General features: G+C 25.1%; 2 protein-coding genes across 3 annotated transcripts; one reads left to right on the top strand and one right to left on the bottom strand.

Moving 5' to 3' along the window:
- Positions 1-2,811: 2,811 nt before the first annotated feature.
- Positions 2,812-7,431, top strand: LOC114121835 (uncharacterized). 2 transcript variants are annotated; one of them, XM_027984317.2, is made up of 7 exons: positions 2,817-2,961; positions 3,032-3,176; positions 3,840-3,963; positions 4,124-4,234; positions 4,437-4,497; positions 4,701-4,772; positions 6,867-7,431. In XM_027984317.2, the coding sequence occupies exons 3-6, from the start codon at positions 3,841-3,843 to the stop codon at positions 4,760-4,762; spliced, it is 357 nt and encodes a 118-aa protein (XP_027840118.1). In that variant the 5' UTR covers positions 2,817-2,961; positions 3,032-3,176; position 3,840; the 3' UTR covers positions 4,763-4,772; positions 6,867-7,431. The 2 variants fall into 2 exon arrangements, with proteins under 2 accessions (XP_027840119.1, XP_027840118.1); XM_027984318.2 differs by lacking the exon at positions 3,032-3,176 and having other exon boundaries at positions 2,812-2,961.
- A 3,022-nt stretch (positions 7,432-10,453) lies between these two features.
- Positions 10,454-19,713, bottom strand: LOC114121828 (uncharacterized). Its single transcript, XM_050200205.1, has 9 exons — positions 18,849-19,713; positions 18,434-18,655; positions 17,465-17,653; positions 17,188-17,372; positions 15,162-15,288; positions 14,143-14,276; positions 13,290-13,403; positions 11,920-11,988; positions 10,454-10,866 (listed from the first exon to the last, which is right to left on the bottom strand). The coding sequence occupies exons 1-9, from the start codon at positions 19,678-19,680 to the stop codon at positions 10,693-10,695; spliced, it is 2,046 nt and encodes a 681-aa protein (XP_050056162.1). The 5' UTR covers positions 19,681-19,713; the 3' UTR covers positions 10,454-10,692.
- Between the last annotated feature and the right edge of the window lie 3,592 nt (positions 19,714-23,305).

Genomic DNA, 23,305 nt, shown 5'->3' with positions numbered 1-23,305 from the left:
TTTTCCTAAAATTGTATTACATAAGCATATTTTCCTGCGACCAATAAGAGGAATTATATTATATTATATTATATTATATTCATATTATTAAATGGTTACCAAATGTTATCAAAATCCGTAATTCATTATATTAATTTTATATATTACCATAGGTAGCAACCACAAATAAATAAATATTATTCTCAAATCTTATAACCCCCATAGCAACCATTTATAAATAAAAATTTCTTTCGTAAATCTCAATATTCCTGTTTGAGCACATATTATTAATAATACATATTGAAAAAAAACTATCCTATCTTTTAAGTTGGACCAAATTACACGCGGTGTAAAAAATTTCATCAAAATCGGTTAAGTGGTTTAGGAGTCCATTGAGGACAAACATTGTGACACGAGATTTATATATATTAAGATATATATATGTGTAATGTTTATAATTAATTTATATAATATAATGTCATATAATATATATTTCTATAATTTTTCTAATTTTTTTTTTTATTATTTTAAATCGAGTATAAAATTCCCCGTATTTTGATGAAATAAGCTTCAAATTCCCATTTTTCCCATTTATAAATTTTGACGTAAAATTATTTGTTTTGTGTAGTATGAAATACCTTCATATAATATAATGAAATTATAGATGAAAATTTAATAAAATATTTTAATTATCATGGTTCAATGTTACAGGTTTCGTCGTACATCAACCATTATTGGATGAAATCTTTACTGCTGATAAACATACTAATCATTAGATTATTAATTATAAATTGTAAATCATAATTACTAATTGACGAATGACGATATCGCTGCGTTGTTGAGTGCGTACCATTCGTGGCGAGCAATGACCAGTGGTGTACTCACGGGTGGGAGGGGTCATGGGGTTTGATCATTGGCCGTATTTTTTTAGATTCTGAACGAAATGATGAATGTATTGATTTTAACTTCAGGGGGGTTTCCGATGGAAAAGTGAATATCTTTGGTGCATTTTAGAGGTCAAAATAAAACATTTTTCAAAAAAATCGAGAAAAACAAAAAAAAGTGACGGAAAACGGGAATTTTGACCAAATCGATTTTTTATATGGTTGTACACTTGTACCTATATCACAAAAATCGATCACTGTAAATACTTGAAATTTTCACCAAATCTTTATATTAGTGTTATCTATGTACAGTCAAATTGAGCTATTTAAAGACAACTGAAATTTTTGATTTTTTTGAGAATTTTTTTTTGAAGTGTCGATAAAAAATTTTGGGTGTTCGAAAAAACTTGAAAATTTAATACAAGGTTCCTTATGAGTTGTTCTTATTGTAGTTAAAAAAAAAAAAAGAAAATCAAAAATCGTTGGTCACAACTTTTTTTATAAGCGTTTATAGTTTAAAATTTTACGATATATGTCAAATACGCGAAAATTTGCTAGTTATTTTGTAGTAGTTGAAAAATCATAAATTTTTTTTGTTCATTTCTAAGGTTAAAAATTCAACACTCAGTTTTCCATAAGTTTTCCTTCAAATACCTATAGAGAAAACTCGAAACATCATTATAGGAAATATTTTATGAACGTTTGAATTTTAAATTTTTACGAAATCGCGTAACGATAACGATTTATCTTCAAATGATTTTATATATTTGTTATTATTCAAAAAGTATAAGTCGTAGACACTTGAAAATTTCACCAGTTATTTAGATTAGCTATTTCTTTACATGATTTAATTTTCAAAATATTTCGTTTATTTTAATGCTATTTATAGGCATTTATAATTGTTATAACTAATATTTAATTACACTAATTATTATGATTATGGAGGGTGTGGGGTGCAGAGCCCCCCACTTTTGTATTTTAATAAATTTTCAGGCCTTCAGGGCCACCCCCATTGAAAATTCCTGAGAACATCGCTGGTGGCGAGACAAGATACTGAAGATACTAAAATTTTCTTATGAATTTCATTATTGGTGCTTTGTCGGAGGTCAGGCAGGAATTATACATCACAATCTATTTCATGGACTAGACGAAATTTTACGTCAAAATTGTTGTCACGCTGATTTTGTCACAGTGATTATATTGTTTTTTTTTTATAGTATTATCCACGATGTAGAAAAGATGTAGAGAAGAAATTCTCTACATCGTGGTATTATCCATGAAGACTAGAATATTCTAGTCTTCATCACGATTATAAATGTACTTTTTAAAACTATATTTACTTTGTACCACACAGAATAACGATATAATAATTCAATTAGTTTGATGAAAAATAATTTATTATCATCAAAGTTTCTCTACATTGTTAGAGACGTAGGGGCGAAATAAAAAAAAGAAAGTATAAAAATACAGTAGACTACAGCACCCAAAATTCAAGTCTATAAATTGCCAATGAATACGACTCTAAAATTTAAACAAAAGGTTAATTAATTTAATAATTAAAAAATTAGTTTTTACATGGTTTGCATAGGAAAATGTTAATATGTAACACGGATGACTTGCAGCGCTCGGCGGTTTGAAGAACTACACCACTGTAACAAAATCTGACCGAAAATATTCCTTCCGATGTATAACCTGTTCTTTATAATCGTGGTCTTCATGGTATTATCCACAGTCTTAGAAGATATCTTCTATATTATTATAGAATTAAGGTATTATCTGTGGTATTATCACAGAATAGATTAAGCCACGGACCAATTATTATTTATAAAAAATAACTACTAAATTATGGTTTTATCACTGAGATAGATAGGAATATTATATTCTATAAGAGTATATTCTTATCTATCTCAGTGGGTTTTATAATATTGTTATGCCATTACAATATTACATAACATTTAATAATAGTACGTCATATTATTTACTATAATATTAAGCTTTTTTTAATTGTTTTAATCCCATGATTTAATTATTGTTATTACTGGTGTTTCGTTTTTTATTTATTATTTCCCGTTTATATATTGTTTACCATTGGTTTTAGGTAATATTTTAATATAACATAATATTTTGTTACAGTAATTGATTAATTAGGTGATTTGTTACTTTTTTAGGTGTTTAGTTGTTAATTATTAATTTTGATAAAAAATATACTGCTCTCAATTATTTTACACTTATCAGAGAGATCGCCATAACCGTGAATCCAAAAAAATGAATGTCAAAATAGCGAACCTAAAATAGCTAAAAGACAGATATAAGGTAACAGTGAATATTAAAAACAGCAAAAGTATACTATTTTAAAATTATTATTCTTATTATTTATCACAATTAGTTTTATAGCTGGGTTTTCTAATATTTCGAATGAGATATAATTATAAAATAGGTGGATTATATACAATCACAATATTCGACAGCTACGGTGTATGTTTAATAGAGTTTTGCATATTAAAGAGGTTATATTTGTGGTTTTAATCATTTACTTGAATCATATCGCCCAACACTTTTGAAACTTATAGAATGGTTCAAACAAGAATATAGTAATACAGAAATGAAAGTAGAGCAATGCATATGAGGACAAAACCCAATAAAAAAAAATAAAAAATATTAAGATACTGTATTAAGAATTGTAGAAATTCAAAAACAATATATGAAAAGAAATATTGTAAATTATTTAAATCATTACAAGAATAAATTATACTGTTTCACACTGACCTAAATACTTATAATAATAATAATTTTAAAATAATATACTTTAGCTGTTTTGAATACACCCTATTATATATTTTAGTTATTTTATGTTTATCTGTTTTTCTGTCGCTATTTTGATATTTACATTTTTGCATTTTTGATTTTGCTGTTTTTACATGATACTCTTATCAGAATATTATACTAATAATAAAATAGTTTTTTTTTTTTTTTTAGAATGTCAAATATAAATTCAAATTCTCATACTAGCAAGTTAAGAAGTAATGAAAGTTCAAAATATCGTTTCCAAGATAGACCAAACTGTGATTCTGTAGCATCTGGTTGTTTACAGAATTCAAATGTACGTAAACAATATACGCTAGCAGCATTTATTCACAATAAAAATAATAAAACTATCTATTAATTTAATTTAAAAATATTAAGATTTTTGTAACCATTGCATATTTAATGTTTTATTTATTTTAAAATAATAATCTTATTTTTTGTGATTGATTGAATAGCCAAAAACAATTTCTGAACTACGTCAAAATAAATGTGGAGGTAGAGGAATGGCCATTCAACAACTATCTGAATCTATGTCTTTAACAAACAGAAAAAACAACTCACGTTTGGTTTGTTTTTATATATTTAAAACTTATAAGATACGTTATGTAGTTGGTGACTACCTAATTAGTTCTCCTCATATATTTTTCTTATGTATTCTTCATATTTTATTTACTTACGTATAATTTAGTTAATTTATTAGTAAATATAAATAGTTATTCATATTTAAACAAGTGTATAATTACTTTATTATTTTACCAATGTTTTTAGGACTTCTCAAATTCAAATATAGAACGTCATTTTAAAAATCTTAAAGAAGAAAATTTAAAAAGTAAGTTAGTAACATGGTTATTAATTACATATTTTGTACTAGGTACAATTTTATTATTTTACTTATTACTATATATTAATTTTGTTTTTCAATAGGTATTTAAATGTTAAATTTTGTTGTGATAGATATATATACTATATATTATTCAGAATTTTCACAAGTTATTTAAAAAAAATATTATAATTTCTTATCAATTTTTTCAGAACTTAAGGAAGAAAATGAAAAGATTTGGGGAAACATGATACATTCAAATAAGAGTTCATAACATTAAATCGGTAAAATAACAAATTTAAATGTTTAAATTGTAAAATAGATTAATGTACAAACTTATACAAGAACTCTGATAATTTATAAGAATTCAGACTTAAGTTTGTTTGCATTAGTAATTCGTCTGTCTGGATTACTTAATTAATTAAGTAATTCAATTTTAATTTCATATAATGAAATACTGGGCCCCACTTAGAAGACTCGTGTAGGAGCAAACTTCATGTTTTTAAAATGTTCTTGATTTTAAATTTACTAATCTAACAAAAAACCAATTTACAAGAAAAAAGGTTGATAAGCATATAGCTTTGCTGTTTATTAGATATTGAGTGGGTTACTATTATGAGTGTGTTAAATTTAAATTCAATGATACATTATTGTATAGAAAAATTATATACTAAATCTTAAATTTAAAATTTAATTTTACTTTTTAGATTTATACTAAAGCAGAAATTTTAAATTTTAAATACTTAGTATTAACTTAATTATAAATATAGAGGCTATTATAAAATTAGTATCAGAGACGTATTTAGGAATTTTGCACCCCAGGTTATCTGATTGCCATTACTTTTTTTTATCACCCAAATGACCTAGGTACCGTATTATATCTAAATGTTCTCTAAAATTGACCGCCCCTAAAAATGTATCGTCCCGGGCCCAAGCCCTCTTGGCCTCCTAAATATGTCATTGATTAATATATAATTATGAATAAATATATTGTGTATAATTTAATATTTGTTGAGAGAAACATTCATAAGTAGGACCCAAAATTTGATTACCCCCAAAAACATGAAAAAAAATGCATAAAATTACTTTAAAAATGTATTTAATTTGTTAAAAATATAGGAAGTTAAATTATAAACAATTTACAGGCAAATACATATTATGTTATGGACAACTATTTGATCATTAAATGCATTTTATTCATAGGCGGTACTTGGTTCTTATTATTTGGGGAGGAGGGAAATTAATCATAATAATTTACTGACACATTTAAAAATCTTCTCATATTAAACTTATTTAATACATTCCACCTAAATTTTATTTATTATCTGAATAAGAACAGATAACATCTCACACTTCTATACTTTTATAATTTATATTTAAAATGATTTCCCAGTCAAGTAAGTGCTACTAATGGGTGGTTTCTTATTCCTATTTTCATTGTATTTTTGACTTGTTCTATCACCACATACACTTATTGTGCTAAATAGTACAGATTGTGCATCTTAATAAAAAACTATTATGTGGTATATGTTATGTTATAAAAGTAATCATAATATTATATTAATATCCACAGCTTTATAGAATTTACATTAGTTTATATTAATTTATGGTAATATTGATAATATTAATCTGACTTAACATAGGGGATATTTTTCTTATATAATGGTACAAAAGTAATTTCAACATAAATATTTTATAATAATTAAAAATTATTTAAATAATATTTAATTTATGAGGAGACCAAATGATAAGTTTGTCCTCTCAATATTTTTCCTGGGGGGAAGGGCAACTGCCCCCTCGTGTCCCTCCTAAACGCCTCTTATGGTTATATTGTACAACTAAAGTATGCATAATATTTTATATATCCAATATTTTTTAAGATGAAAATTCTAGCCGGTAAAATGTATTAGATATTTTAATATATATTTTTTTAGTATAAAGAAATTAAAAATTTAAATAATAATATAATATATCCGTAATGTCAATGACAAATTCCAATATATCAGGTCATAGCGAACCTCTCGTTTTTCCAGTGGGCCAAGCTGTCTGATTATTATTATAAAGAAGTTTTATAATTGGTTATTAGTTGTACAATAGTCAATAAGTGCTTATTTTCTTAAAATACCCATATGGTGCTTAATAAAAAAAAAGTTAAAAGGATTATCCATATAAAACATTGGAAAATAAAAATTTTAACTTCATGGTTATTTTCTAATATTTAAACTTAAAACATAAACTCATATTATACCAATAATTTGAAGTTGAAGTAATATTATTATGATTTTTGTAAAATGCTGTCATATGATGAAGTCTCATAATATAAAATATAATGTAACAGTATAATATTGTAACATAGCCTAATCTTTTCTTATTTTTAGGTATGTTCTTTGTATTTAAAAACATAGATCAAAGTTGAACATTTGCAGTGGCCTATCACAGGACAATAAGTATAGTATTTGTATAATGTATATATTATTATGCACAGAAGATATGTATTTATCACTAATTTATTGCAAATATGTGATTTATAGAATTTGTATAAGTAATTAAAATATTATTTTCATAAAAATGTACTTATTATGAACAAGATTTTATATTTTTATATATTTTTTTATTATTTGGAAATGTAACCATTACATTAATTGAAATCGTTGAAAAGTTGAATTTGTAAACTTGACATTTAAGAAAATGTTGTAGTCACATGTGTTGTCTCCATCTTATACATGTACGTCATAGTAAATTATTATTTATTACATTATAATACAATATATTCGTTTTTGTTCAAATAGAATTCAGAAGTTTGGAGCAAACTTAACTCGGGAATAATTAAAAATTGTTTGTAATTCACATTAATTATATCAGTTATTACACTTACAATTTTTAATTTTACAGAAATTAAAAATACAATAACTATAATAAATAAAAACAAGTTGTTATTATGTACCTATTGCTGTTGTTTAAAGTATTTTAAATTTGGAGTAGGTTTTAGTTGTATTATTAAATGTGTATAAATTATAATAGTTATTATACCTAGTGTGTATTAGGGTGGTATTATACTTCATAAGAAAATAATAAAATTAAACAACATAATAAAATATGAATAGTTCATTTTTGGATTATTCATTGCAGTTAGTAGTCAGAATTGGCCTATAGGCTATAGCTGTATAGTGCTTAGTTTAAAAACTCCTGTAATAGATTAGGTACAATGTATAAGTGTAGGATACATAATTAATCTGTTTAAAGAAAAATTGTTATTTTAGATTTGAATACATTTCATCAACATTTTAGTTTAACACACTTACAAAATAACATAACTTTGTAAGTATTTTCGTTTTTATTTTAAACTATAAAAAAACAATTCATGAAGTACTTGAATTATCTTGAATTGTTAAATTATCAAGCTTTTTGACATAATTAGATAAATTAAGTGTAAAGTCAGTAGTTAATTTAAGTAGTAACCTACTTACTTATGTTGATGTATAAATTCAAGTGAAAACTCCATTAAAATACAGAATGATGTTAATAGCCTAAGCCCTAAGCGTTCGGTTAAAAACGGTCTAAGATTAAACATAGGTACCTATCGAAATGTGTCAAAATGTCATTTTACTGTTCTTAAAAAAAAATAGGTTATAAATACTTAATTTTTGGTGATAGAGTCAAAGAAGTCAACAATATTAGAGATTTTGGTATGATATTTCAACGAAACCTGATGTTTTCATCGGTTTTCAAATGAAATTTTACTTGAAAGTTCTTAAACCCGTAACCTTTTTTCCCGAACAGCTTTTACCCGAATCAATATTTCTATAAATTATAATATGTATAAAAAATAAAAATTAATTATTACATAATAAATTATTTTGTGTAATAATTAAATATTAAAAGGCATATATCATTGTAACGACGGTAAAGTGAGATAAAGGAAAGATACCCATACTTTTTCGTAAAGTTGTAGTTTGAGTTGGGGGGAGAAGTCAACAACACAACTATATAAAAGCTGGCCACCCGACTACAAACATTCATCGAACTTGAAGTCGATTATATTGAAAAATTATTTATTATATTAGTGACATAGGTAGGTATCCTGTAAGTTTCATTAAAATTTAAGCATTTTTGAATTTTACATAGGTAGTAGGTACCTACATGTTGTAACCTTACTTTCTAAATGACCCTTTATGTACTATCGCACTGAATAATTAATTGTTAATAATTATTATTAGATTAGAATGTATAGCAATATTTGTTTTTAGAAATAATTGCAGGTGTTTTAGTTATAAAATATAATACATAGAAAATATACTCTACTGTAGCACTTTGTAGTTCGTAATAACAACATTTTAAAATTTTTTATTTAGGGAACAATAACTATTGGTAAAAAGACGTTTGGAAAAAAAAGTTTTGGGTTTTTGGGCTAAAGACCAATCGGGAAAAGGTTCATTCAGGAAAAACATCGAGTACTGTTTTCATCTTATATAGAATTAGTCTGTTTTAAAACTATTTTTTTGTTAGAAATACAAAAGAGTTTAAGAATGAGCTCTTTATCTATACATTATGTTATAATGTCTCAATTTATTGTCAGGTTAACACTTGAATATTTTCCAATATTTAAGGATTTCGTCGTAAATAGGTTCAACTGAATTACTCAAACTCAGTGACGTGGTGAATATTTTCCAGAGGTCAATATAAATATAGGTATCAAGGACCCATCCACCACTATGGATGCAGAAAATGGTGGAGGGACGGGACGGCTTATATAAATTGATATAACTAATGATGCATAATAATAATATTAATATAAAACAACTAATTATATTTCAGATCATCATTGACTATTTACTACTGAGTGTCATTACATTTATAATTAAAGGACTAGCACTGACTCCCATCTACCCGTCTCACCCCCTGCTAAAAAATAATTCAAAGATTTGAGATCAGTGAGATTGCTTTTGAAATAATCGTTTACCTCGCCACTGATCGAGCGTGTTCAGAGAATATTATTAAGATATATTTGCTACAAATTACAGTGTTTCCCCTTTCTTGTTTTTAGCAGTAAAAATAATTTAAGAAAGTTTCTATTTAGAATGTCTGTACACAGGACGCCGACTTAATGAAATTTACTTCATAGTCAAACTTGTGTAAATGGAACTACTTCTTGTCCTGAATGATTAGAACTAGTACAATTTCATGTTTTTTCCTGTCCTATTTTCTCTATAAAACGCATCAAACATCATATTGATAATAACCTAATGGATCTTAAAAGATATCTTATTGAACGCTAATGCAATAATTTAATAAATATCGACATGTTCATTAAAAAATAGTCTGTTACTTCTGAAGATAATTGTAATACTTACCAGTATAATTGCACACATTGTATTCTGTACTTTCTAATTATTACTACCTAATGCAAATTATCAAATAAAGTCAATTTATGTTATCTATTTGTTTTTATTATTTTTTTGTTAATTTATTCTTACAACATACCCATCATATTCTTGAGCCTATAGTCTATACAGAAGTTTAAACAAATAATTAAATATGATACATTTATTATTAAACTATGAAAGAATTGTATTTAATAATAAAATAGTATACATAATAATAATAATAACATAGTTTATATTTAATTAACTATATAGAGGTATCAGGTTAATGGATTAAGTACCTATCTATATAAACGGCCTCAAATAATTTATACTATTTAAATTTTGGTTTATTATTAAAACCAAGCTCCCAAGGCGTAAATATGGTTATAAATACTCGAGAGTCGAGGTTGTAGTAATAATAACTAATTATTATAGGTAATGCTAAAAGTAGTAGATAAATACTTACAGACTATACTGCTTAGTTCTTATAGGAATAATGTGTCTTGATATGTGACATAAGGTAGGTAGGTACTTACGTTTTAACTAATTTGATTACCTAACCTTGCAACATAAGTTGCAATAATAATAAAAAACTAAATTTATGAAACACATTCATTATTTTTGTATTTTATACACGTTATGAAAATAATTATACAACTGTAATATTATATTAATTAATAATGAAAATACGTTTAGCAAATTAAAATGATCAAATGTGTCGTATATAAAACTTGTTACATAAAGCATTCATATAATAATGTTTATATTCCAAAAATAATTACGACTAAGTGACTAACGAGAAAAACAATAATATAATGACTTTTGATTCGATTGTGGGTATTTAGTTATGTGCAGTATAAAAATCACATTTTTCTTGATCCTCAATACCAAATAAGCCACGAAGAAGTCCTCGGGTCAACGGGAATGAATGGCAGCCGCATGTGGACCTGTAATCGTCCGAGTGCATATACAACAGTTGAACGCCTAAAATTGAATAAGGCCGCAAACGTATACCCTATAATATTATATCATACAAAAAGTTGATAATTTATTGTTAAAACATTAGTATTATATAAGATAGAGCTTATTTTTAATTTATTATTGCAAATGACTATTGGTCTTTAAAATATATTATCGTGATTTTAAAACACAAAATTTGAAAAATTAGTAAAATTACTCTATCCTTGTACAAGTTAGTAAATTTTTACTTTTGTAGTTTTGAAATGGGCACTTTTAGTTTCTGTAAGTACCCACAATGTAATAAAATGTGCCTATATCGGTTATAACTGTTATGTAAAATAATTAATAAACATTTAAAAAAATGTGTAACTCGTTTCTGCTTTGTAGTAACTAGTAAGTATAGCATTTTGAGCTTATTTTTTCAGTACTTAAACATCTCAATTCGATTTAAGTCGTAGCTATTTAGTATTTGTGGTACATAAATAATATATAACTACTCGGTCACGTTGGTGATCTTAATAAAGAATAATATACGTTAATAAACATGAAACAACAGAACTGCACAAACTGCACCTAACTGTAGTCTGAAATACAATATATGTGTCCATGCCATTTAACCCCAAGATCCAAAACTGTGGTCCAAACAAATAAATGTCAAATCCGTATTTGATACCGTCAAATTTAACATTCGCTTACAATAGGTTAGAGAGCGTGTAATGGAGACATAATACACTTTCTTATGCCAGTGACATTATTGCAGAACCACCTCCTGGCGATAACATTTATACAAAATTAAAAAAAAATATTGATTGAGTGACTATTGGAATTTTTAGAGAAACGATTAATATAGTTATTAAGGGACTTAAGAGTTTGCGTAACAAAAAAATCTTTATATTTATTTCAGGAAAAGAAACAATTTTCAGGTGATTAACTATAATCGAAAATTCCACTATATTTTGTTAAAATACTAAGTGGTGAATGGAAATCACGTGAAGATTATCGATAATTAAATAATAGAACATTAGTAGGTAGCTAATTGGTCCTTAATGTATTTACTTGATGTCTTGATCAGTAGGTATATAAAATAAAACAATCATTATAATGATACCTTTAACCGAAGATCTTCAGGCTGCGCAGCACACCAATTATTCCAAGTTTCCTTTGGTGCTGAACAAAACTAATTACACACACACACACACACACACGCGTCATTTTATTATTTTTATTTCATAACTTAAAAAAATAAATGATATTAAATACTGTAAACATATAATTAGGTTTATGTTTATATTGCATTTTCTATAAATTATAACGCAGTTTTTTTTTCATTATATTATATTTACACAAACCGTGTTAACAGTGGCGAATACCGACTCTGATGTATAGGCATGCTCATTTATCATAATGTATGATAGTTTTATTTAATTTATAACTAATAAATAATACACAAGTTTGTATTAATTTATAAATAAGACTTTAATTTAATATATATTATATACAATAGCACTTACTTAAATAATACTTTAATAATTGTAATTGAAACTTGACTAACTCTTTTAACTAAAATAAAAAAAAACTGCCATTTACTCGTACATATAAATTTTATAAATTACGTTGAAGAAGCGCAACAGAATGAGCATACCCCGGATGATTAATACGTGGTAGTTAGTAGAGAGGGTCTCGGAGTAACTGGTTTTTAAAACGATAATAAGGGTCGTTAGCTTGCGCAAACATCTATCGCATGCTCTATCATTAAATGTTAGAATAAAGATAAACACAGATACCTAAATAGGTATAACAGAAATAAATGAATTAATGTAACACATTATATTTCTTTTAAAGTACGTACTATATTATTGATTATAAAATAATTGTTGTATTTTGATTAATAACATTTTTATTTCTAAGCATGCGGTGCATGCTGAGCATGCCTGGAGAATTCGCCACTGCGTGTTAAAAACAATTTTAATTCATATTCAGTAAGAAATAATTAAAAAGAGAACTTGCAGATACATGAAAATAAAATAAATTGGGTAAGCCATAGCTGAATTAATGGTTAAGATAGATATTTTCCAATTTAAGGGATAGAGGGGCACTCTTAAAATCATTTTTCAGTCTTAATTGTATTTTATTAATATTTATAGAAAAAGAGATAAAAATTTCAAATGTCTAGAAATAGTTCAAAAGAATTAAAATTATTAGAAAATTATAACACCTGTAAAAATAAAGGCTGTATGATAAAATAAGCATTTAGTGAAAATTTCTACGGTAATTTGTCTTTTGGTTACATCAAAAAATTTAATAAATTCTATTGAATACTGGTTTTGCGTAAAAATTCGTGAATCTTCTTAATATTAAGGAAAAAAAAAGTAAATAACATTATTGTATGATAAATTCAGTTATCACTTAGCTTAGAATTTAAAAAGTTTTTATCATAAAAAATTTGAATGTTTTTAAAAATTGTGTTAGCAAACTTACCTCTTCGTATGTAAATGGTTCTAATTCATTATTTTTACTTGGAAACAATTGTATACCAACTATAAGTTTTGCCATATCAATTTTGGTTTTCTGTATTGTATCAAGTGCATTAGTCTAGCAATACATAAAATAAATAATATAATATTTGTTTTTTATGGGAAATTTATAAAATTAGATTACAATTTAAAAATGTATCTATTTATATGTTATATAATTGCTAATAGAATTTTGTAATTTATATTTTATAAGTTTTGATTTATAAATTAAATAATCTAATGTTTATTGTAAAAAGTTAATTATTATTCTGAACTATATTTAATATTTAAAATAATTTAATGGATGTAGAAAGGTTTTTAATAATTGTTTAAAAGAGTTTAAATAAATTTCAAGCTATGAAACTTTAGTAGATTTTACTATTTAAGTATTTTAAAGTAATATTATTTAGATGTAAAAGTTTGATAAAAAGTTCATTTGAAATTGTTATTTAAAGTAAGTCAGTCAGTTATTATTATAAAAAGATACATTATAGATGTTAAATGTTTGTAATAGAACAATAAAATAAAAATTATAAATTATCAATTATACAACGTGTTTTCATGAATGAACATTAAACATTTAAACATGTTAATAAAACAATATATAATATTATCTGTCCAGCGAGAGAACGCGCCAATTCTGCTCATCCTCTTTCATCTCCCTGCTATCAAAATCGGTTTCCCTATGGTAGGGTGACATTTAAGGATGCGTAGAAAAAACGATTTTGGTCGGCCCGCGTCGCGTTCTTTCGCTGGATAGAGTACCTACATATCCATTAGTCACATAGGTACTTGCATAATCAACAAAGTAAACTTACAAAGCTCTCTTTTCCGTCTAATGGAGAAGTGCCTGAAGATATGTAAGCATCTGAACATTTTACCATAGAAATCGTATAGTATGAATACCAAGTGACCACTTTATTTAATTGATCGAATGAAGTAAATTCTGTATCTTATTTTATAACATTCAAATAATTATGAATTAAGTTTAAATTATGTTTTCCAGTTTAAGTATGACTTTATAAATTATTATTAGGAACTATTATAAAATTTAAATTAATTCAAATTTTAACTATATCCATTCATTAATTTAAATTCTATATTACAAAGATAATATTAGGGATATGATAATATTTAAAAAGATTTTAAGTAGGTACCTACCTAATAAATATAAAAGTATATGTATTTAATAAAAAAATACTGTAAATTCACTATGTTGTATAGTAAATACTAAATTTAGACTGTTTAGTATAACATATTGAGTTCCCATTTTGGGAATCAATGTAATCATTGATCTTATAAACCAGCGGTCCCCACTATAAAGTCCGCAGGCTGCATGTGGCCTTTTAACAAATATAGTGCGGCCCGCACTATAACTGCACTACAATACATTTTCCTAACAATATTATTCATGTATATGTATATGTATATGTATATATGTATATATAATATTGTATATAATTTTTATATTTTTAATTATTATCATTAAAAATGTATGCGGTCCGTGAATAATTTTCAAAAATTACATTTGGCCTTTTCTAAAACCCTAATGAGGACCGCTTTTATAAACTCTTTCTCAGTATTCACTATACACTATAACTTGTATAACTGACTTAAGTTAGTTTTGTTATAATATTTAGTTTAAAATAGTATAAATACAATCACAAACTAATTTAAGTTACGATTGAGTTTAAATATTATTATGCCTTTAAAGTTAAAAAAAAAATAATACTTTTAATACTTTTATCTACTTTCTGGAAATTTATCAGCTTTTAATAAATATATAATTAACATCATATCATACACATTTTATTTTTGATGTAGGTATGTTATTTACTTGATACGATCCATTGACTGTGCATATGAATGGTTATGCCAATTTTTAAATTATCTTTCATTTTTGTTAGTTCTTCGATGAACGTTATTAGATTATTCATCATGTTGTCATCCATTTGATCTTGTCCCTATAATTATTCACAGGTTCAGAAGTTTTTTCTAATTTGATGATAATAACATAATATTATCAATATTATACATTAAAAATGAATAGGTACCTACATATTATTATAATATATTAGATACACAGTATTTTTTAAAGGTTTGAAATGTTTTAAATTTATTTTGAATGTTTCTTAATTTTTTAATCCCTGTAATTGAGTGTAATATGCATATTGATATTGTATGTATGATTATTGTACCAAATAATACTATGAAACGTTTTACTTTTATAATTTTTTATAACTTTTTAAGTTGGTCATTCAAAAAAAAAAAGAAAAACAATATATAGAATTATGGGAGAAACAATGTAGTTTCTGTTAATCACAAAGTGAATAGCACTTTTATAATTTAATATTTAATTGAAAACTACAAGTAAATAAATAAAAAATACATAAACCATTACGTTTAAATTTCATGCTTAATTCAGTGCTCACAATCTAAAATATGCATTATTAAAGGCTATGTTTTTTTTTACTCTACAAATTTAGAATATTATTACTTTATAATATAATATTTAAGAAATACTTTTATAATAATATATGACATTTTGAATAACTCACACACACAGATATATATTACGATTATCGTTTTCATACAATAATTCTGTTGTTAAAGGAATGTATTCAAAATATCATGGATCTTAATATACAATTTTTTGATTGGTAATTTTTATTGAGTTGATGTTTTAGAGAGGTAAGTAATTAGTAGTTAGTACCTAATTTATATTTTTACTTGTTTAGTAATGTAACCTAATCCGCATGTATTGTCTCCGTCAGATTACATACAACATAATACATTTGCTTTCTGCAGTAGACTTATTTTTGTGTTAATAATATTAAAGGGAATTTGTTTAACTATTATTAAAATTAAAGATATAAACATAATCTGTTATCACTCATTGGTTTTTCAAGATATTTTAAGTATTGAGAAAGTTTTGAGCATTTTTATATTTTACTATTATACATATACTTGCTTAAAAATTGAAATATCGTAAAACACTTAAGGTTGATAACAGATTACAGATAATGTTTTTACCTTTAAGTTTTACAATAGGTTAATTCGCTCTAATATTAAAGTTAAAAAAAGCAAATTTGTCATGTTATACTCGTACGTTTGGAAGACAGAGACAACACATATAGGTGAACCCTTTTAAGTGTTGGATAATTTAAAAAATTTAGTAGACCCGTATTTAATGTTATTGGCTAATGGCTTTAATTGTATTATTGTGAATTGTAATACTGGTAATCAGAAATCATTTTAATGGAAGATGGATCAAATTGAATAAATGTTTATACTAAACTGTTCAGTTATACTTTAAAGACCTGGAAATTAAATACAATATACAGCGTTATTATTATCTTTTTAACATATTTAAAAATATAATTAGTAATTTTAGATTGACCGATTTTAGTACAAAGTTATGTCCATACTTATATTATTTTATTCAACACCTATGTTACCTTAAACTTCAAGATCTTTAATTGTTTTTCATTTCATGAGTTCTTAAACATTTTTAATATCTATGTAAACATTACAGTGAAGAGTGATCTATACTCTAAATTTATTATGAAAGCGATGATTTATACTGGGTATTAGTAAAGATATTTGTAGGTATCTATAATAATTATAATATCCAACTATCTTATACCGATATTAGAAAAATAAAATCATAATTGTTCAACAGTCGATCTCTGTATTCTGTCTATAGATTTGTTTTATTAGCACTAATCATTAATAAACATAAAATGAAAATGAATTGAAATTTTATGTATTTATATGAGCCATTGTACATATATGACCTACTTTTAAAATAGTTTGAGCAATAAGTTGTAGGGATTTATAATAAGTAAAATTATAATTCATACCTTTATTGGTTGCAAATTTGAAAATAATATTCCATTGATATTATATTGGTCAACCGTACGAATTATATTTATTACTAATTGATTGTAGTTAACTAACGCTTTTGCCCAATCGCTGTAGCTTGAATATTGCATAATTACGATAAGTAAACTTTCTTTTTTATCTGGATGTATTTTTTCCAAATTCTCTGTATGGAAAAAAAATTATTAGGATAAGTATTTTTGAAATTAATACAGTTTATTAATTTATATCTAATATATTATAATATGTATTATATACCTTTCATTTTCTCGCTCAGGGGTACTTGATAATCTCTTAAGATGATTGGAGTGCCTATAATGATTGAATGACAAAAATGTCCAACAAAACGTTTTTTTACTTTGTTGTACATTTTGAGCACATCTCCTAGAAATGTACAATGTATGCGCGCTGTATTGTTGCTCGAAATTTTATAATCTGTAAAGATTACTAGAATACAAAATATAATGTTAATAAAAATATATTACCAATCACGTTATTTATTTAAATTACATCCTTTTGGTTTATGAATCAATATTTATTATCTACCTTCATAGCTACATTAAACGTGTATATTATATAATTTACCTATCTATGATGATCTACTGTCTAATTATACATAATGTAAGACCACTGTATCTACCTCACTAAACAATTAATTGTCTGAACAGTAATTTGGTTTGAAGATGTTGAAAAGAACTTAGTTCTATCTACAATATACTGATTTTGGAGTAATCGTTGTTAAAAAATGTAACCAAAAATTATTTTTGTCATTTAATGAACTATAATATTTGCTTTAGGTTACAAGATGAATGTCCTGCTGTTTAAAAAATTTACTTAATATTTTAGATATCGTTAAAACTATTGGCAGAGGTAAAAATATTGAAAAAACCTATTTTTTTCAAGTGGCTTTTTTTCTAGATTCTCAGAAGTCAAGTACAAGTATTGATAATAGTACTAGGTATCTACCCAAAATGTTATTGTAGATCGGAAATTAAAGTCAGATGATATTTTAATACAATAATTTAAATAAGTTTGTTAATTTAATTTTTAAGAATCTCATAATTCGAAAATATAATATAGAATTAGGTAATAATTAATATATCTTTCATAGCAATATTTTTTACTAATGCTTGATAAATTTAGCTCTTATAAAAAAGTTTTTTGAATGAGATAATTGATCAAAACAGTCTTTAAAATTTTAAAAATAAACCTACTTTTGTATCTTACCTCTTTTCTTTTCTTTTCTTATATTTTCAGATTCTGTATCGTTATTTTTAATTTTTACGATTGCAACCGCCTCCAGTGGAGATACTGGTATGTCCGTTGGATTAATTTCCATATTATTTTGTGTTGGAATATTTTTAACGATAATTTTATCAGTTTCTCTCTTTTTTTTTTTTTTTTTTTTTTTTTGTTTTTTCTTCTTCTTTTTTTGGCATCGGTATTTTGGTTATTTACTTCTTCTAGTTTAATTTCTCCATGGGTACTCTGATCATTTGCTTCTTTCAACTCAACGTTCGTAGCGGTTATCAGTTCAGGATTTGAGCTGATTTCTATGTTATTTATTGAGGTTTCTGGTTGCTGATTTTCAGTATTATCTTCTCCAATTACTTTCGATCCAGCTTCATTATCTTCAGTTCCTAATTGTTCCTTGTTTTTTTTTTTTTTTTTTCCGTTTTTTTTTTTTTTGGTTTTTCGTCATTGGTATTCTGGTCATTTACTTCTTCTAGTTTAATTTCTCCATGGGTACTCTGATCATTTGCTTCTTTCAACTCAACGTTCGTAGCGGTTATCAGTTCAGGATTTGGGCTGATTTCTATGTTATTCATTGAGGTTGATTCAGGATTTGAGCTGATTTCTATGTTATTCATTGAGGTTTCTGGTTGCTGATTTTCAGTATTATCTTCTCCGTTTACTTTCGATCCAGCTTCATTATCTTCAGTTCCTAATTGTTCCTTGTTTTTTTTTTTTTTTTTTTTTGATTTTTCGTAATCGGTATTCTGTTCATTTTCAGGTTCAGAAGTTAAGCCAACTGTTATTTGAGATAATGGGTTTTCTTCAATGGGTAATTCTTCTTTATTAGGTACTGGTTGCTGTTGTTCAACAGTATTTGTTTTAGGTGTATCATTTCTTTCAGTGTTAATTTCATCATCATTTGATTTTTTTTGAGCGGGATTATTTTTGGCCTCACGAATCCTCTGAAGAGCTTCTTGCATAACGACTGAATTCATGTATGCCTTTTTATTATTATCTGTTTCCGTATTCTTCGTCGGATCATCAGGTTTTGGTGAAATAAGACGTGTGTTATCTTGTACATCTTCATTTGGATTATTATTTTCATCAACAGTATTCAGTGGCTCAGAGGTCGGTTCGTTCTTAGTTTGGTAGCTAACGGTAGTAATAATTAATAATATATATAATAAACATATTAGGATATTCTTAAATAACTTAAAAGTTTTCAGTATCATCAACATATTTTTAATTACAAACGATAATTGTTTTGAACACCTGTTTAATATAATATAAATGGGTGATAAATATTTTATTTGACATGAAATTATCATAATTTAATGACGTTTAGTTTACTTAATAACACACAGGCTGTGTTAATATACCTAAAACGCATTTGTTTTTGATTTATTAGAACTTTTTAATCATCGTTATTTTTTTATTAAATCAATGTATTTATTCTAGATTAAAGCACAATGGAAAATTCAATAATAAAATACATATTATGTTTACATGACTTATGCATTAAATGATAATTATTGTAGGTGAATATAAATTATTCCATAGCCAAAATTGTTACAAATTTACTAGGTATTTAAAACTATCGTATCTGAATACTTAAATAACTATCAAAATAAAATAAAATTATGAGTTTATTATGTATAATTGTATTAATGTATAGGTATTAAATTATCCATGCACAGAGCTTCAAAAATACTTAAATCAATATTGCGAAAGTGAAATTTTTTTAGAAAAATCATTATTTGAATGTTAACATGAAATGAAATTTAAAACTTTAGTTTAATTATTGTTTTTAAAAAGTTACTGTAAGTGACATGATGCATGTATGTATTGTAAGTATTGTATGTATATGTAATACTGTATATGAAGTGTTATCACATTTTAGATACAGTAATAATTTACTATCATAAACATACACGAAATACGTCATAAATAAATACACAAAGTATTGAATCAATTTAACAGTGGAAAAATATTTGATAAACTTTTATTCGAATTAATTTTGAAAATACTGTTATTGACCCTGTAATAATATAGAAATTTTAGAGATTTAAACAAATGCGTCGTACGGTATGTGACAGTAGTGCCATGCAATTAAAATCACAATAAAAATTTGCTTTAAAAATACCATTAAAATTTTTTATTTATTGATTTATTAACAAACTCTAATAATAGCTAATCATTATTGAGAGTTCCTTTTTTTTCCTATAGAAGAATTGATTTTTTTAGCTGAATTATTCTGTGTAAAATAATTAGTATTTCGAAATATTAAAAAAATGTTTTTGTAAAATTATTCGTTTGTCTAGATTTAAAACAAAACACGTTAATGTAGTTTTCTGACGTTAGGTTATAATTTCTTATACATTTTTTAATATTTAATATATAAATAACAATAGTTATTTGAGTCGTTTATATTCTCGTCTAGTCGGCTAACTTCTCTACTATAATTAATAATATATTTTACTTTATGTTTTGTCAAATATTAGTTCAATATAATATTATCTTATTACTAATTTAAAAATAAATTACTTATACTTCAGTGGCAATCATATAAGAAAAACATAATATTCAGATTTACTTGAATAATTAATAATTACGATTCTGTAATAGTAATGTTATATTAGGTATACGAATTTTTATTTTAAATTCTGTTCTAGGAGTGTCTTTCACATTTGACATACTTTCATCACTTGTAAATTTAAATTAAGACACTGTATTACACTGTATATTAGATAGGCATTGTTATTGACTTATTGTTTTATGCTTATACCTCACCATAAAATCAATATTATTCTCTAGTAAGATCACGTTTGTCGATTTTCGATTAAAAAAAAACAAGTATATTTCAACATTTTTACGATCACGCTTAAGGATATCTATTTTAATACTGAAAATAAGATATATACATTTTCCTCAGCATCACGATACCATACATTAAAAGTCACATACTCACATCGGGATGTGTTATAATACGATTTATATAGTAGGTATTAGGTAATTAGGTAGGTACAACAATGATAAATTTATTGTTATGAAACAAGATACACGTCTTTTAAGACCAACTCGATAGCTTTCACTAATATTAAATAATTACCACGATTTTTTAAGTAATAAAATATAAAATAACTGTTTTTGCATTTAAAAAAATTATATTGGGTACCTAGTATATATTTATATTGTTTGATTTTTTTATTCATTTGGTTCTTTTATGATACGAGCTTATAACAATTTATGTATCAATATAACTGTAACAGTAAACATTTCTACAAATAAGTTTGTTAAAATTGGAACACACACTATATACCCCGTGTCAAGTTAAAATTATTTTCGTGTTAACTTTATTCATCAAATGTCGCCTAAATTTGAACTTAAAATATTCCAATATTTATAAACTGGTATAAAAACAACTTATGTGGAATTTTTTATTACATTTAAAGATTTTTGATTGAGTTTAAACATTTTCTATCAACACTTAAATAAAATAAATTCGAAAATTTCAAATAATGCTTATAAATTATGTTAAAATAAGCTTTAAATTTAATATAAATTGATATACCTAAATAATAAATATGTATATCTATCTATTTCCATAACACCCTAGGAAAGAGGTCAATTTAAATTTATTTTTACTATTAATATAAAGTCAAATCGACTGCTAATATTTTAAAAAAAATTTTATGTTTACATATTCTATAATCTACGGTTACCTATTTGTTTTTTTACTAAATAAATAGTCGATAATATCGAATTCTAGTTTTGTGTAAACATTTTTTCTTAATTTTTATTTTATTTTCCAGTTATTTTGAAAAGTATTCAGACTTCAGAGTTTTATTTATACCCACTACCAACTAAATCCAATTTACTACCAAAATCACATTCAAAGTTGAAAATTAAAGTATTTATACTTTTACCTATGTAAAGTATTTTCAAACACATAAAAAAATAATACACATCATTCTAAAGTCAATAAAGCCGTTGCTCCACTTAGAATCTAAAAATATTATAAATTACAACTAAGAAATAATTTGCAATTTTTTGTATTTTCGATAAAAATTTTAATATTGGTACAAAAATTATTTTAGATGTATAATTTATATTGTTCATTATTATAATAACTTGTATAATGTTTTTTGATTTTTCAAGTCATTTTATAATATTTTCAACACAATTTTAGATTTTATAATTTTGAGCTATAATATAAAAGATGTCGTTTATGTAAGGTTCCATTGTTTATGCTAGGGCCAGATTGATACCAGAATAGCTATGTTACACATATGTCACTTAATACGAGTTACTATATTATATTTTTATATAACACTTATATCAAAATAATATCCGCACAATATACTACTTTGAAAAATATTACATAATAATAATAATAATAATAATAATCTACCACTGACACTATATGGCCTAAAAGTGCTTTTGTAGACGGTTTGTAATCATTTGTTGCTACTCTATTGTAACAAGTAAAAGTATAAATATTATCCTTATGGCCAGCAAAACGTAAATTAATAATTCACGAGGATAAAATAAGTTGTTTCGGAAAAGTGGACATTATACATAATATATTACCGTTACCGTACCGTACGGTTACAGTCTACAATTAAAATGTGTACGTTATATAGACATCAGCCATGGTTTTCTCATGGAAGTTAATCGGTTTTTTTCTTTAAGTGACATTGCTGCTTTTTATTCATGGTATGATATTTATATAAATATGGATGAGACATAATATGTGACGTTTAATCGTTGATTTTTAACATACATGTCAGGTCATTATACGATTCGATTACTTATTTACGCTGCACAGTTGTGGACAATAATGTCGTATTAATTCAGTTTGTT

The sequence above is a fragment of the Aphis gossypii genome, chromosome 2 (genome assembly GCF_020184175.1).
Source record: "Aphis gossypii isolate Hap1 chromosome 2, ASM2018417v2, whole genome shotgun sequence".
NCBI classification, from domain to species: domain Eukaryota; kingdom Metazoa; phylum Arthropoda; class Insecta; order Hemiptera; family Aphididae; genus Aphis; species Aphis gossypii.
This window is presented reverse-complemented; position numbering and strand designations above follow the sequence as displayed.